The 17,589-nt window shown below is 39.9% G+C and overlaps 1 protein-coding gene across 1 annotated transcript in view; it reads left to right on the forward strand.

Annotated features, from left to right (window-relative positions):
- The window catches only part of TENT4B (terminal nucleotidyltransferase 4B), a 63,571-nt gene extending 46,255 nt beyond the window's left edge, over nt 1–17,316 (forward strand). The window contains 12 exon segments of the mRNA XM_036833824.1: nt 2,482–2,605; nt 4,314–4,360; nt 5,788–5,908; nt 7,316–7,423; nt 10,045–10,114; nt 10,117–10,172; nt 10,924–11,137; nt 12,665–12,791; nt 12,893–12,996; nt 13,233–13,279; nt 14,980–15,144; nt 16,306–17,316. Coding sequence (XP_036689719.1) covers nt 2,482–2,605; nt 4,314–4,360; nt 5,788–5,908; nt 7,316–7,423; nt 10,045–10,114; nt 10,117–10,172; nt 10,924–11,137; nt 12,665–12,791; nt 12,893–12,996; nt 13,233–13,279; nt 14,980–15,144; nt 16,306–16,482 — 1,360 coding nt within the window. The 3' untranslated portion in view covers nt 16,483–17,316.
- Nucleotides 17,317–17,589: the final 273 nt, after the last annotated feature.

The following is a 17,589-nucleotide window of genomic DNA, read 5'->3' on the forward strand; positions in this document are numbered from 1 at the left end:
AAATGAGTATTTCTTTTCATCATTAGATGGAAACTACCCAGGGCAAGGATCATGGGTGACTAGCCTTTTTCCTTGTAATGCCCTGAACATAGGCACTCGGTAGTGTTTAGAGGATGAATTCTTACTTAGTTTCATATGACTTGAAGATTAACTGGAAGACAGGCTAAATATTTTTTGCCTGTATTTGAATTAGAAAATGTGTAAGTGGGCCTTTGTAGAATAGATAACAATCAAATTTAGGAGGTTTTTTCCATTGGTTAAAATGGAAGTATTCTACAGTGATGTGCTTTCGAACCACAAATAAACTCTGATACATAGCGAATGATCCAGTTAGATAAGAAGTCCATTTATTTTGTTGTTTGTGGTCCTCATCCCTGCCAAAAGTGCAGAAGAGTAAAGCAAGCTGTAAACTCTGTAATGACTAGTCATTTTAGCTGTTGTCTTTAAGAAGCCAAAGGGGATGACCTTAGAGAATATATTAAAACCTGGGAAGCTTAAAAAAAAAATCAGAAGATCCTAGGGTACCTAGAAGCATACCAAGGAAGACTTGATTCCACCTGCAGAACTCCCTGGAGTTTTAAAATTCAGTTTTTCTGTGGTATTGCACAGTGACCAGGCAGAACGCTGCTATAAATCATTCCTTCCCAAATGGCCCAGGGTTTGAAACTAAGGGGCTGAAAAGGCTCCCTGTTGCCAACCCCTTGGTTGTGCCTGAGGACACCGAGGCCAGAAAGTGCCAGTCGCTTTTCAGAAAGAACATAGCTGCCCTCAGGCAGAGCCCGAGTCTGGAACTCAGGTTTTTTTGACTCTGTCTAAAAATAAAACATCAGAAGAGGCAGAAACTGTTGATTGCTTACTCAGCCACATTTTAAATGTTATAGCCAGTGGAGGTTGGGACTTAGACATTTTTCTTTCCTTTCTTTATAAACCATTTTGGATCTCCTGGTGTTTCTAGCTTCCTGTGACTCCTGTACCCCGCTCTGGACCTGAATGGGCTTACCGCTGCGGGCACACCCCGCCTTCCAGATTCTGTTACTTCGAGGCTGCACTGCCTACCACTGCCCCCCAGCATGCCTCCCCTCTGGCACTTGGCACCCATTGCTATTTAACGAGTGCCCTTCTCCTGGCTTCCTGGTCCATCACAGCTGTGCTAGACTGAGACACCACGAATACAACCTCACGCCGGCTTACCTCCAGCTACCTGGAGCCGGGCCTCCCACCTTGTCTGCGTCCAACACAAGTTTAGCAGATTTCCTCCCATTTTATATTCAGTTTTCCCTCCTAAAGGTAGCTCTTCACAGTTGCACCAGCTTGTTAAGGAATGCTATTTTCGTTTTCTTCTATTCTGCAGTAGTAATTGACTACACCCAGCCCCTTAGCCCGCCTAGTTTTTCCTTTCATCTTGTTCATTGATGCCCCCAGCCCCTCAGGCCTCAGCCCTTGCAGGTGTCCTCACTCCTGTCTTTCCATTGCTGGTCGTGCCCTGCGGCCCAGCCGTTGTGTCTGTGTGTGTGGCATTCCTGGAGCCCATTTCTTTCCTTCCACCATCCTCCTAGGCCTTCAGCTAGTTCTTCTACAGTTGCAGTAATTTATGAGCCATTCCTCCGCCTCCAGTCTCGTCTCTTTCCCAATCCATTGTTTGCACCACTGCCAGCTGAATCTTCTTAAAATGCTCCATTTTTTAAGTCAGTCTTTCCCTGGTCCCTCTCAGGAACATTGAAATAGTTCCGTTACCACCGGGGAAGGTCTGAACTTCTTAGCTTTTTGTTCAAAGCCTGCTGTCATCAGGTGCTGCTCCTCCCTTTACTCCCCCCTCTGCCACAGGCTGTGCCCTTTGCTCGGGGCTCCCTGAGCGTGCCTCGTGCCTCTCGGTCTCGGGAAGTCTTCTTAGCTCCTTCGTGGAGCCTTGCCTGCCAGCCATTCTTTTCAGGTCTTTGCTGATATTCACTGGCTGACGTATTCATTTGACACGTAATTCACTAAGCAAACGTTATGGAAGACACGCTGTTTTGCTCCTGTGAGGAATGGATTACAGAGGGGTTAGAGGGTCATCCCCACTGCCAGGAAGCTTGTCTTCATCACCTAGATTCTGTATCTTCTTGTGTTTATATCTACTGGATCAGAAGAGTAAAGGCAGAGGCCAGGCCTTACACTTGAAATTTAAGAAATTTAAAAATCACCAGCATCCAGCAAATATTCTGCCCAGGCAGGTAATACGTGCTGTGAGAGCTGCTAGTACACTTCTATTAAGGCTTCTTGGCATTTGGAATTTCTTGTTTTATTTATTTTGGCATTTTGATTAAATTTTGTACGTTCCCATTTTAGCATGAATTGTAACTTTAAAATTAAGGGGAGAAATCTATGAATGTAAAATCATCAGCTGAGTTATCTTATAGACTTAATTAGGTAAGATTATTTAAGCTAGTGATTTCTCATTAGTTTGGCCCTGCTCATATTAACTTTTCTGCTTTTTTTCTTCAGTCTGCATGAAGAAATAAGTGATTTTTATGAATACATGTCTCCAAGACCAGAGGAGGAGAAGATGCGGATGGAGGTGGTGAACAGGATCGAGAGTGTGATTAAGGAGCTCTGGCCCAGTGCTGACGTGAGTACCTGTCTGGGTAGAAGGGTGCTTAGGTGGTAATATCCCTGTGTATGTGCATGTGTAGAGTTGTGATCTAGTGAAATTTTAAAAGCAAAGAATTTTCTTCAGCCTTTAGAATTTTGGGCTTCCTAATTATTTGCATTGAATTGGATGACTTACTTAAAACTATTTCTTTGCAGTACTGAATAGCAGCTACTAACTGCAAACTATTTTTAGGAATCATTACTATAAAGAGAAGAAAGACAAATAAAGCCTCCTTGTAGTAGTGGGTTATTTGGATGTGCTGTATCAAAACGCTGTTACTATTTTGTTCCAGCTTGTCAGTATGAACATTACATAATTGTGTATAGCTGAATGAAGATGTCAAGTAGGAATTTCTTATGTCATTTGAAATTCGTTTTCATAGGCTAATGCAGGCGTGTGTTCTACTTTCCTGGAACTGTTGTTTTCTTCTCTTTTTCTAATCACTCCTTGTCTCCCAGTATAGCTCCCACCCAGTGAACAAAACTTTTGCCCAAGATTTCCTCTGCTTATTTGTGGTTCTTATTGTTGACGCTCACTTTTTAGGGCTCCTTTGAGAGTCTGTTGTACAATTTTGTGCATTCGAAGAAGTAACTTATTAGAATCCATTACATTGTACATCGTGTTATATAGCTTTTCTTTAGACTCCGTCATGGGCTGGTAAAGGTGAAGCCAGGGAAGTTTTTCTGGTCCAGTTGGCAAAACAAAGAAGCTTCAGATAAGATACTGTAGGTACAGGGAAGAGGGGAGGCCACTAATAATATTTTATTGAGCAGCCACTGTATGCCACGTTGTTTCTCCTATGTGATCTAGATTGGCAGCTTTCAACTGGGAACACGTTTCTCCCCCAGGAGGCATCTGGCAATGCCAGAGACATTTTTTATTATCGTGACTGGTGAGGTGCTCCTGGCTGGCATATAATGAGTAGAGGCCAGGGAGGTTGCTAAACATCACACGATGCACAGGGCAACTCCTCAACACGAAGAATTATCTGCCCCGGATGCCAGTAGTGCTGAAGTTGAGAAACCCTGATCTAAATCAGTCCTCCTCCTTCTGAGGTGGGGGATTTTATCCACAATTTTTTTTGCAGATGAAGGAGCACGAGGCTGTGATGAGGTTCCTGGGTCCATCTCGCCTCAAAAGTTGAACTTTTTTCATTGTTCATCCTTTATTGCAATTACTTGCAGACACGTATTTGCCTGAGTCTTCCACTGTTCTCTGTGGTTTGAGATAGGATGTGTCCTGATTTTATGCCACGGCATGGTGTTATAATGACAGTGCCTGGCGTTCTCTGTGGAGATGGCCTGCTGGCTGGCACTTGTCCTGGAACTGAAGTAGTCTGACCCTAATTCAGTAATCTATGAGAAGATTCCTTTCCAGAGAACAAAAGTTAAGGATTTGTGATTCTATCTCTAGATTATCAGGGAACATTAGTGACCTGAACATTACTTTCGAAAGGTTTCTATTTAAGTCTACGTATTTGATATTTGAACCTAATAAGTTTAAGCTGTATTCCGAATGTCTGTCTATAAGCCACGGGATCCCGCTTCATGAAAGCATGGTGTTAGAAAAAAATGCTCTTGTAGTACTAAAAATTACCAGTAGAGGGTGGCAAAACCCTGCATTTCTCCATAGCTTGGTGGCTTTTCATCTGATATTTTAATATAACAATTTTTTTCTATTTTAGGTCCAGATATTTGGAAGTTTTAAAACGGGCTTGTATTTACCTACGAGGTTAGTACATTTATGGCACTTTTAAGGGATTGTACATTTTTTTAGAGTGTATGCGCTTTGACTGTTGAATGTGTAAGAGTTGAAACAAAAACAGATTTATGAAACAAAAATTCACTTACCTGTATTTTATTTGAATTATCTTGAGGTAGAATATCACTACAGAGAACTGTTCAACCCCATAACTTAACCCACTATCACAGATGTTAATGTAATATTACGGTAAAACACCTGATTATGCTCTAGAACTTTGTATTCTCTGGAATGCCAGGTCTCTCATTTTTTATTAAGAACTCATACTATTAGCTCCTGTTCCAGTGTTCTGATTCAGAAAATCAGGGTACAAACTCTTCTCTGAGGGAAGTCTTGGTCTTTTCAGGCCTCTTGTTTGTTTCGGTCTTCTCAAATGAGGGCTGTCTTGGCCCATAGCTGGGGGTGGGGGCGTGTGTGTTGGGGGTGATTTTGGGGGTTAGTAAGACTTCCTTGAGGAGTGAGTACCTGCTCTCTAAGAATTGAAATGTTGTGGTCTTTACGAAGCAAAAACATTTCATGATGTTTTTGTCATTATTGTGGTAAGAGCGCTCAACCTGAGACTTACCCTTCTAACACATGTTCAAGTGCACTATAGGTGTCCATCGTGTTTTTCATTTGAGTTTGATTCAGTCTACTTTACCCAAACTTAAAATGTGTTAAAGTGGATGGATCCTAGCAATTTCCATTCTTCCCATTGCTGTCTTAGGCCTACAAAAGCCATAAAATATTCAACTTTGAGTCCGTTAATATTTTTCCTTATTTAGGTTCTGAGCCTCAGCAAAACCTGAGTCACTCTTTCTAATAATTTAATTAAATTTTATGAACAGTACTACATTCACCTAGCTCAGATTAGAAAAGAGCACACACATAATTACAATGAAAAGTCTGGATCCCACCTCTCTCCCCCAGTTTCTCTCCTTGGAGGAAGTGCTATTACCAGTTCTTTGCATATCTTTCCAGAGATATTCTATGCATATAAAAGGAAATGTGTGTTTCTTCCTTTTGTACACAAATGGTAGCATACTAGATACACTGCCTGCATCTTGCTTTTTATACTTAATAATGTAAGTCACAATCAGTTAACCTCATTCACTTGGAAGGTCTTAAGTTTTTTAGTAGCAGAAGCCTTTATGAACAGGAAACGTTAACTGGTGTTTTTGAGGTGTTACTTCTTTTAAAATCACCCCGGGAAATGACCAGGAGAAGGAGAAGGTTGTTAAAATCACCAGTTTCCACTTCCTCTCTAAGAACAGTCCTCACCAACACATTTAGTCTTCACTGGGCAGGGTGAGAAATAGAGTTCCATTGTACTGACCTGCTGTTTGTAGCTTGAATGAGTTAAAGTAAGTACAGTTTCTCACTTCTTGAAACAACTCTTGTGTGTGCTCTGTGTTCAGTGACATCGATCTTGTGGTGTTTGGGAAGTGGGAGAACCTACCCCTCTGGACCCTGGAAGAAGCTCTTCGGAAGCATAAGGTTGCAGATGAGGATTCAGTGAAAGTTCTAGACAAAGCAACTGTAAGTTCTTCAGCATTTCATCTTAAACTCTCTAGTTACTTATGCATGAAACTTGTAAAATTAAGACTTAATTTTGGTGAGCACCGTCGGACTGTGAGTGAATTATTCCTTCCTTTTGTTAATGATCACGGTGCTTGTACATAAAAAGTTGTGTTTGTGAGACAAATGAATTATTCTGGTTGTACATTTCTTTAAAAAATATTATTCAATTTATCATACATAATACTGTAGAGATTTTTTAATATAAAAAACGTAAGTACAAATGTGAATAGCTGATAAAGTTTATAGTTGCATAGCTGTTGCTTTTCTATCATATTTTGTATCCTTGAAGAATTGTATTAAGTGAAATTTTGTAAATCAAGTCATGTTTTAACTAATGGAATGGACATTAAAGAATTTTCACAGAAGCTCATTAGAAATAAATATGTCTATTTTAGAAGTTTGGATTTTTGCATATTAGGTTTTATTAGAGCAAAACAACATGTATTGTTTTTTAGTAAAAGCTGTTAATTTGGAAATCCAATTCTGTACACAAAGTTTGCTGGCCTGAGTTTCCTAATGCATGGTAGAAATAGAGCTTTTTTTTTTAAAGAATTCCTGATATCGCATATAAATCATCCTATCATTTTTCATTTGAGAATAATTCTTACATTTTAAGTTCTCTTGTTAGGTTGTTTTTTGGGCTGTTTGCAAAACTGACCAAAAAGGCCAGCGACTAACTGTGTGTGACTTAAGAATCTAGCAGTTTTCGGGCTTCCCTGGTGGCGCAGTGGTTGAGAATCTGCCTGCCAATGCAGGGGACACGGGTTCGAGCCCTGGTCTGGGAAGATCCCACATGCCGCGGAGCAACTAGGCCCGTGAGCCACAATTACTGAGCCTGCGCGTCTGGAGCCTGTGCTCCGCAACAAGAGAGGCTGCGATAATGAGAGGCCCGCGCACCGCGATGAAGAGTGGCCCCCACTTGCCACAACTAGAGAAAGCCCTCACACAGAAATGAAGACCCAACACAGCCAAAAATAAATAAATTAAAAAAAAAAAAAAAAAGAATCTAGCAGTTTTCTTATTGGAAATAGTTTGGTGCTGTGGGCTGACATTCATAATTCTTGATTTTCTTGAGTTGGAAACTGTTCTCCAAAGTATATTAATGTTGAGAAAGTTTTTGTTACCTGATTTCAAAACTCTCAGTTAGTAGAAATTACAAAATATATTGCATGAGGTTAAATGCTAAATATGTAATGTAAAATATCTAGAAGGCCAAGTCAACTATGGTACGGAGTGTTCAGAATACTCAGTGTTTTTATGTCCTCATGAGGAGGTCAAGACCTCAGGTCTGATAACCTTCCATCCCCTGATTTTGTCATTTAATTTGGTTAAAGTATTTAAATTTTACCTGTCTTCTCTTTCTAGGTACCTATTATTAAATTAACAGATTCTTTTACCGAAGTGAAAGTTGATATCAGCTTTAATGTACAGAATGGTGTGAGAGCAGCTGACCTCATCAAAGATTTTACCAAGGTCAGAGAAGTTATAGTGTTTATTCAGTGAAAATACTAGAAATGGAGTTGTGTTTTGAGATTCTGTTGTGGTGGTGTTCTGATATACTTGGCTAAACTATTTTTATATGTGTATCGCTGACAAATGCTTCTTTTCTGTGCAGTGGTTTTACTTTCCTTGAACCTGCTTGTAATAATCAGTAATTTATAATGTGACCTCAAGTAAGAATTAAGGGTTGAGGAAGCTTTTGAAGAACTTCTCTCCAAGAGTTCAGATTAAGACCCTCTCTAGGGAGCCTTTTCTAGATTTTAATTCCCAAGTCACCTGTAAGATAGGTCCTGCAGGTGTCCTTAGCTTATCTTGAAGTGGTTTAAGTCTGTTTCTGCTTATTCTGTTTTCTTCCCAGATAGGGCAGAATTTGTCTACATCATCTTCAGAACATTTCACATGCTTAAACCCATCAGCTTTTTTCTCCCCAGACTAAAAACTGTGAACTGCTTTGGCTTATGTAGAATATCATTTCTCTCCATTCACAACGTTGTTTTTTTTTTTAAATAAATGTATTTATTTTATTCATTTATTTAATTTTTGGCTGCATTGGGTCTTTGCTGCTGCACGCGGTTTTCTCTAGCTGCTGAGAGCGGAGCCTACTCTTCGTTGCAGTACGCGGGCTTCTCACTGCTGTGGCTTCTCTTGTTGCGGAGCATGGGCCCTAGAGCACGCGGGCTTCAGTAGTTGTGTTGCATGGGCTCAGTAGTTGCAGCACGTGGGCTCTAGAGCGCAGGCTCAGTAGTTGTGGCACACGGGCTTAGTTGCTCTGTGGCATGTGGGATCTTCCCGGACCAGGGCTCGAACCCATGTCCCCCGCATTGGCAGGCGGATTCTTAACCGCTGCGCCACCAGGGAAGCCCCCACGATGTTTTGTTTTTTTAGCAGCTCTTCAGGTTCACCTTTTTCTTTTTATGTCAGAAAAAATTTTAACTCTCCTGTGGTAAACATTATATTCTTGTATAAGTGAGCAGAGTATAGAAAAGCAGAAAAAGAAAAGAAATATTATCTGTAATCCCACTCTTTCGGAGGTATTGGGTGTGTATAAAGTTTCTTTTTACCAGAAAGAAACTTTTTTAAAAATTGAGAATAACACGTATGATAAAAAATCTTACCAGTATAAAAGGGTAGTAAAAAGTGAGTCACCCTTATACCTTATATGCTTAGATCAGCTTCATAGGATGTGCCTTCATCAGCTTTTTTTCTTTGCTTGTTTATCCTCTTCTTGAAATTTTTAACAAAAGGAATATAGCACACTATGTACAAGATGTCTAATACTTTTTTTTTAACTTAATATTTTGGTGGGTTTTTCTGTATCAGCACAGTCAGGGTTCCTTCATTCTTTTCACTGACTACATGGTTGTCCCATGTCAGGATTATTGTGCTTTGTGTAGCACTTCCCTGGTGTTGCTTCCAGTGGTTTTTTCTGTTACAAAAAGTGCTTGGTGAACATCCTTCCATGCCTACATCTTTCTTTACACTAATAAATTGTAGGAAGATTCCCAGAAGTGGAATTTCTGGGTCAGAGGATATATGCAGAAAAAATTCTGTTGGAAATTTGCCTAGTTGTTCTTTAAAGAGACTATATTTCTGAGTTCAACTGTAGTGTTTAAAAATGATTATTTCTCCATATTTTTGTTGTTTCTCATGCTTGCTTACTTTGCCATGATTTGCAAACGTATCAACTTTTTTCTTATGGAAGCAGTTTGTTTTCACTGTAAGCATCAAGAAAAGAGTGGAAATCACTAGTAATTCTACCACCCCTAGGTAATGGCTGTTGACTTCTTTCTCGACATTTGTGCCTGCTTTGTTCCCCTCAGCGTCCCTAGCCTAGGGCCTGGCTTGTGGAGAGTGCTTAACGAGTGTGTGCCTGAGTGAAAGACAGACTCACACTGTCCGTATTTGCCAGCATGGATGCTCTCGCCCTTCTTTGTAAAGCATGGAAGGTGGGTCTGTGTGTTCACCTGCCCACATGGAGAGCAGCAGGCAGGATGGCTCCTGCTCCCGGGCCCTGCAGAATCATCTGAAGGACCCTGGTCTGCCTGTGGAGTGCCACCTGCAAGAAGCGATCCTTTAAAATCCCACTGACTTAGTGCTTTAAGAGATGGGAATTCCCTGGTGGTCCAGTGGTTAGGACTCTGCGCTTTCACTACATGGGGCCTGGATTCGATCCCTGGTCGGGGAACTAAGATCCTGCAAGCTGGGAGGTGTGGCCAAAAAAAAAAAAAAAAGAATTGAGACGTTGTCCTGTACTGTTTCTGTTACCTATTTACCGAATTGAATATTATTCGGTAATGGTCATAAATGAGTGTCACAAAATAGGTATTGCTAGCGTTTCTGTCCTGTAGTGAGTGCTTGGGTGCTGTCATTTACGTCTACATGTTTTAGATCTTAGATGTGAGGAGACAATCCTTAATTACTTATAGCTTACTTTTTTATAGCTTGTTTTTAAAATAGAAAATTAAGTATATTACATATGTCCACCAAAGTTTGTAATGTAAGGACAAGTTTATACTTAGAGACCATATATGCTGTTAATGCTTAGAGCTATTATTGATGTAGGAATTCATTGAAAATACAATTTTCTTTTCCAGAAATATCCTGTATTACCATACTTGGTATTAGTATTGAAACAGTTCTTATTACAGAGGGACCTTAATGAAGTATTACAGGTGGAATTGGTTCTTATAGTCTCTTTTTAATGGCAGTAAGTTTCCTTCAGGTAAGTTGTACCATACTAGTATACACTAAACATTTTTTAAATAAATCAGTTGGGAATCATTTTGGAAAAAATTTAAATCAAGCTCTAATTAGAGTGTTTCCCTTGATTACTTATGACTTTTCCCTTTGAACTAGGTACCTTTTTATAATTTAGCAAATAAGTACTTTAAAATCCCTAGGGAAGAATATTTTTTTTTAATTTTTAATCCCATGTGCTCTAGTATTTTTGAGACTTTTCACTGCAAATTTTAGCATGCAGAAGTATGGTGTGGTTTCCATAGGTGTAAACAGTAATACAAATGCCAAAATTAAGAATGTCTTCTAAGCAACTACTCTTGTAAGTTTAGCTGGAATTGAGATTTGCTGTCTGGTTAAGATGAGTTAGAAGTCTTAATCTCGTCAGTGAGCGTATTTATGTGGCGCAGTGTTGCCAACTGCGTGACTCTGCTGGTGAGTCAGAATGACTTCCCTGATGTTGGGCCAAGCCCGCGCTCTCAGCATCCTGGGGCAGCTGTAAAATTCAGCCTTATAAATTGTCCCCCACCAGGTCCCCCCACACCCATGGGGCTTTAATTTAGGTTGTCTATAGCAGAAGTACTATTACGATTAGCCTGCTGTAACTCCATGACCTATTGGCTGCTATGCTAAACCAAAATTATAATAATACTGTTTATAGAAGTTAGGATGTCATTTATTATCCTCACCTTGAATTTAGAGAAAGTCCAATATAATTTTTTTTCTTCTCATTTTAGTTACATCCCAGGGAAGATGCTTGCATCCCCAATACAAACTACGGTGTTCTCTTAATAGAATTTTTTGAATTATATGGACGACACTTCAATTATTTAAAGACTGGCATCCGGATAAAGGATGGTGGTTCCTATGTGGCCAAAGATGAAGTACAGAAAAATATGCTAGATGGCTACAGGCCATCCATGCTTTACATTGAAGATCCTTTACAACCAGGTATTGAATTTAGGTAAATCTATGGACATGCAAAGAAAAAGGCCTTGGGAATTCCCTGGCAGTCCAGTGGTTAGGACTCCGCGCTTTCACTGCTGAGGGCCTGGGTTCAATCCCTGGTCGGGGGAACTGAGATCCCGCAAGCCTCGCGGTGCGGCCAAAAAAAGAAAAAGAAAGAAAAGGGCGTTGTCAGTCATCATATTGTACTTTAAACTCTCTTCAGATGAAAAATTAAGGATTAACTTGTAATTGTAGTCATTTTTTTTCCTCAAAATATTTTATAAGCAAACACATGAACATAAACACACACACACAGCAGAAAAACACATTGCAGACTTCCAAATGAGTTGAGTTGGGAGTAGAATCCATTCGACTCTTAAAGGCAAAGGAGAATGGGTATTAACTATTTGGGTGGGTTTGCGCATCTCCAGTTTGGTGCCATTTTTCTTCTTTCTCGAGTCCTCACTGCTCCTGATTCTAACCAGTTGTCAGCTGGCGCTTTAAGTGAGGATTTTGAGGTCCTTAGAGGGAGTGAGCACACTCATATGTCTCAGAATTCCTGAGAAAAAGGGTACCAAGAGATAGTTTAGTTTCCCTTTGGACCCCTTCTTACCTCTTTAATTTTGCATAGTCTCCCTGTGCTTTTTCCAGCTTTATGTTGGCTTAAAAGTGAGCAGAAAATGAATTCCTCCTGTGCTTTCATGATGCTGTGTTTGCTTGCTTGTATCCTAGTTTTTCTGGGCAATGTTTTTTCCTGATATAATTGTAAAATATTTAGAGTCCGTGTTATCGGACTTCAATGGAAATGCTTTTAGTCATTTGCTTTAATGTATTGGCCTTGAAAATGAGTAAGGAAAGAGAGTTGAGAGAGTAGTTGCCTAGGAGCCCTTTTCTGGCTTGATGAGCCATCTTATAAACATTAATAGTTCTGTGTGGTGACTTCCCTGGCGGTCCAGTGGTTAAGACTCCACGCTTCCAATGTAGGGGGCTCAGGTTCGATCCCTGGTTGGGGAACTAGGATTCCATATGCCGCACAGTGCGGCAAAAAAAAAAAAAAAAAAGTTCTGTGTTTATTCATTGAGGAAATAAATGTTCACTGGGAGCCTACCCTACATAAAGGACACAAAGGTTTTTTCAGCAAGATGGTCCTTGCTTTTTAGGAGCTTATAATTTAGTGCAGGAGATGTCTGTATACCTACCAAGCAAAAAATAAGTATTTATAATTTAGCTTGGTTTCCCTCTTAGGGAAAAACAGGCAGTTACTTCTTTTATTTGCATGACTGTGTATGGGATAGTCCTGTTGGGCCAGAAGACATTTAGGCAATTTATATGCCATAAGAACATATTTATGCGTGATGCACACGTTTATAGAGTCTGGGGAGCTGTGGGACCGACTGACAGCTCAGATTCTGAGTGCAGCTCTAGCAGGATAGTGAGTGCCCTTGCTCTCCCAGAAGAGGGCTCACAAACATTTAGTTCATATTAAGCCACGGTAGGTTTTAATATCTTATGTATATATTTCTTTTAAAGGTAATGATGTTGGAAGGAGTTCATATGGGGCCATGCAAGTGAAACAGGCCTTTGATTATGCCTACGTTGTTCTGAGTCACGCTGTATCGCCAATAGCAAAGTACTATCCCAACAACGAAACGGAGAGGTAAAAGTTTAACTAAAATCAGCCCATTGGGTCAAAATTGGTTGTGGCTTCTTATCTTCAAATTAATGTACCTCCCCTCTTTTTTTTTTAAACACTTGCAGCATATTAGGTAGAATAATTAGAGTAACAGATGAAGTTGCCACATATAGAGATTGGATATCAAAGCTGTGGGGCTTGCAGAATAGGCCTGAGCCTTCATGCAACGGTAAGAGTTTTTCATCGATTGAGTATTAGAGGCTTTTCTGTGTTGTGTGTGCTTAATGGGAAGAAACGTTTTCCAATCTTTTGCCACTCTTTCAGGAAATGGTGTTACCTTGATAGTAGATACTCAGCAGTTAGATAAATGTAATAATAATCTATCTGAAGAAAATGAAGCCCTTGGAAAATGTAGAAGTAAAACTTCGGAATCTGTTAGTAAACACTCTTCAAACTCTTCATCAGGTCCAGTGTCTTCCTCTTCTGCTACACAGTCCAGCTCTAGTGACGTCGTAAGTATGAAGACCTCGTTTTCTAAACCTAGACCCTTAGGAGTTCTGCTGGGGGTAACTCTATCTAGAGAGCCAAGGCTAGCTCATTTTCTTATTTGTCCCTGGGAAATTTTAATAACTTTATGATTGTACTTTTTCTCAACATGGTGTTCAAATTTTCAAGCATACAGCCAAAAGTGAAAGGATTTTAGTGAACATCTATATACACCACCACTAGATTCTACCATTAACATTTTACTGGCTTATCACAGAGCTGTCCCTTCATTCACCAGTTCGTCTTATTCTTTGATACATTTCAAAGTATTGCAGACATTAGCACACTTCCCACCAAGTACTGTTGTGTGCTCATCATTAACCACAGTTCAGTGTTTGTCTGGTTTTTTCTTTTGATATAAAATTAACGTATAAGGAAATCTTAATTATACATTTACTAAATTTTAACAAATGCATACACATGTGTAACCCCAAATCCTAACAAGATATAGACTATTACCATCATCCCAAAGAGTTCCCTCATGATGTTTTCAAGTAAATTCCCAATCTTACCCTCAGAGGTAACCACCGTTACGATTTTCTAATACCATAGATTAGTTTTGTCTGTTTCAAAATTTTATATAAATGGGATATATACTCTCTTGTTCACCATTAAGAAATGTACAACTTCAGCGTTTTTTTTTTAGCATATTTATAATATTGTGCAGCTATACCACTATCTAATTCCAGGACATTTCCATCACCCCAAAAACAAACCTATTAGCAGTCCCTAATTTCTTCTCTCCCCCTGTGCCCTGGAAATCCCTAATCTACTTTCTGTCTTATCCTGAGTTTACTTAAAATCAAGATCTATTAATAAAATGGGCTTTATTGGCTTCATTAAGTGTATAACATAAAATAATCTAAATATGGAAGAGGGGTAGTTTTTTGTTGTCGACGATGACCATTTATCGTAATGGAGTCATAAATGCTCACATGCAGGATCTACCGGTGTGCAGTTCTGGTTCCTAGAGCAGAGCTGTGGAGGACAGAATGCTGAGCTAGATGTCACAGACACAGAGGGGCGAAAGCAGACACGGCCTCGAGAAGGGAGCCTTAGGGACTGAGAGTATGTGTCTCTGAAATGCTGGGCAGAGTGTGAGGGCCAAGGGTAGAGCTGAGGAAAGAGGAGCAGTCATGGCCCGAGCAGCCCAGAAACAGGTGGGCTCAGACCAGTGTGTCTGGGAAGTCTGATCCACTCGCTGTGTTTGGTTGGAGGGAGCACTGATCTGTCATCGCAGACTCTGAGAGATTGAGCTTTGTAAAGTGACTGTTTTGTATTTGGTTGAAGACATTGAATCAGGGACTGGGACCTAGGTCCTCACTCTTTACCGTGCTCGTTCCACTATACCATGGTTCATTTTCTGTAAATAAAAATGCAAATAAACTTGGACCTCTATGAGCTCCGTCAAGGCCGATTAACAAGGTCAGGCGTGGGCAGTGGATTTAACAATGAACAGAAACCCTCTGATAGAATAAGCCACTTTAAATGTTTGGAAGAAAACTTAAGCAGTTAATTTTATAAATTCCTCAGTGTGCTTCCTTTAACTCCCAAATATTTATTAGACTTAGTCCAGAGAGTGCTTAGCTGAAGTTGTTTTCCTTTCTTAATATTGAATGTCTAAATTATTACTGTGTCACATTATAATTCATGTGACTTGTGTTAGGATTCCGATGCGACACCGTGCAAAACCCCGAAACAGCTGCTCTGCCGCCCGTCCACTGGGAACCGGGTAGGGTCGCAGGATGTGTCCTTGGAGTCCTCTCAGGCAGGCGGGAAAATGCAGAGCACCCAGACCACTAACATATCCAACAGCACCAACAAATCCCAGGTGTGTGGAATTTGTGTTTTTGATTGTTTAGTGTTCAGTATAGAATATTTAGAGTTTTGTACATGCATATACATACATACATATGTATTCATACACATTATGCGTTTAAAGAAAGCTTCTAGGTTAAAAAACAAACATATTTTGTTCTAAGAGGTGCCAAAGCATGACAGTGCTTCTAGTAACAGGATGTCCTGAGGATCTTTGTGAGACACCATTGTAACATAAACCTTTGTGGGAATCTAGCACCTGGTCCTTATAAGATGTCCCGGCCAACCCACCTTATTACAGATTCAGCATAAAAAAATATTGCTTCAAGTTGTAAAAAGTTTCAGCTCTACTTGAAGTAAACTCACGTGAAGTTTTTTGCATGACCTCATTGCAGTGTTGTGCACATCTGGGAATAACATATCCTTTTTTATTTTAAAATTCAATACCTAGTTGCCTGTGTTGAACTGATCAGACAGCAGTCAGCCATGGTCCGCTGATTAGCTTTAGCTTTGACTTAAAAAGGCCACAGAGACACTCTATTGTAAGTTTTTCAGTTGCCTGAAATTTTATTCATCATGAGTAATGAATCAAAATGAGGAGAAGAAGTCATTTCGTACTAGACTCTGGCCTAAGGCCATCACACCCTCTCCCAGTACATCAGGGACCCTGGGGAAGGCCCCTTGGCAGTACAGATTGACTGTTATGTCAGTCACCTCATGTGTGACTTGACTCGCAGAATCCACTTTACCTATAGTCATGTGCACCAGACACAGACTCGTTTAGAAATGGCAGTTAAAGTGACACGTGATAGCAGGAAAGGAGTGGCCAGCTGTGGTGACCCCTGACCTGGCAACACACCTGCGTGTCTGACAGCTTCTTCCAGTAATGCCATTTGTTATGTGGTGTACTGGTTGATAGGTTCCTTAAGAAAAGCCTTACATTCCATATACTCTGTTAAGAAGACAGGGCTTCTTCTTAACAGAAGAAGTGGTCTATGTTTTTTGATATTTAAAAGTTTTAGAGCCCGAGAGAGTTAACCCCTGTAGCATCGTTTTCTGCCTGCTAGATAAGTCAGCATATTCCTAGTTATGAAAGCTCCCCGAGGCAGGTCTTAGCAAGTGCTCTGTTGAATCTGCAATACTGATGTCTTTTTGACCGTTTCCTTCTCTGCAGCCTGGATCAACAAGGCTCTTTCGTTCTTCCAGCAAAGGCTTCCAAGGTACAACCCAAACAAGCCATGGTTCCTTGATGACAAACAAACAACATCAAGGCAAATCAAATAATCAGTATTACCATGGCAAAAAGAGGAAACACAAGAGGGACGCCCCCCTCTCAGACCTTTGTAGATAGTCGGCGTTGTACGATGGACTGTCTTCTGTGTGCAATGATCTCATGCTCAGGACAGTTGGATAGGGACTCCTGGGAAACGTTCGGGAGCCTTACACTGTTCAGACGTTGATTTAGCAACTGCGTTTTTTCCCAGCTCGCCACGGAATGGATCATGAAGACTGACAACTGCAAAAACAAAAAGCAAGCAAAAAAGGGGAAAAAAAAGGCTGCTCATTTGATAAGTCATATGCTATAACAGGGTCATTTTAAGATTTAAAGCTTGAATGTAAAATAAGTCTATTTCTCATTGGCTTTATGCAGAGTTATAGGGAATAGTATTCAGTGGGTAGGGTGATAGAAACAAGAAACAATTTCAGAGGATGGGGTGGGGAAGGAAAACACAGGTATCTTATAGGAAGTCCAGATTTCAAAGGGGAAAGTGATCTGTGCATGTTTTTTTTTTTTTTTAATATTTTTGCATATATTTACCATTTTATTGTGTGTATATATAGATGACCATATAGGAAATTGATATTTGTAATAGTGGATTTGTTAATACTTTTTACATAACATTACTGTTTAAATTGTAAACAGATTTTTCTCAGGATTAGTTTGAAAAATAATCTGAATTGTCATCTTAACATCCATCTATAGGGAAGTGATTAGTTCTATTACTCAATTTGTTTCCTCAACATTGAAATGACTTAATAGAACCCTTGTGACCTGCTGCAAAAATTTTCCTCTCTAAAGAAAAGGTTATGGTGGCAAATGACGTTTACTTTATTTTGTAAAAAAAAAAAAAAAAAAAAAATGTACTATGTACTTTTGTGTAAACACTGAAAAATCTCTAGTCATCTCTAAGAATTAACTTGCAACTGTTTTCTATAGTGCTGTCGTCTTGGGCAATGGGCAATTACATGACTTTGTGTTTGTTTCCTTTGCAGTCTTTTTTTTTTTTTTTTTTTTTTTCTTCCTAATAGGAAAAAAAAAAAAAAGGCCACCCACGTCTGGTCCCATTCCTGTTGCAGTGAAACCTCGAGTTCCACAGATGTTGCATGCTGGCTCCTCTAACCCTGTGTGCTGCGTGTGCTTGTTTTTCTCATCTCTTATTCTTTTTTAAATTCATGC

The sequence above is a fragment of the Balaenoptera musculus genome, chromosome 19, assembly GCF_009873245.2.
Source record: "Balaenoptera musculus isolate JJ_BM4_2016_0621 chromosome 19, mBalMus1.pri.v3, whole genome shotgun sequence".
NCBI lineage: Eukaryota > Metazoa > Chordata > Mammalia > Artiodactyla > Balaenopteridae > Balaenoptera > Balaenoptera musculus.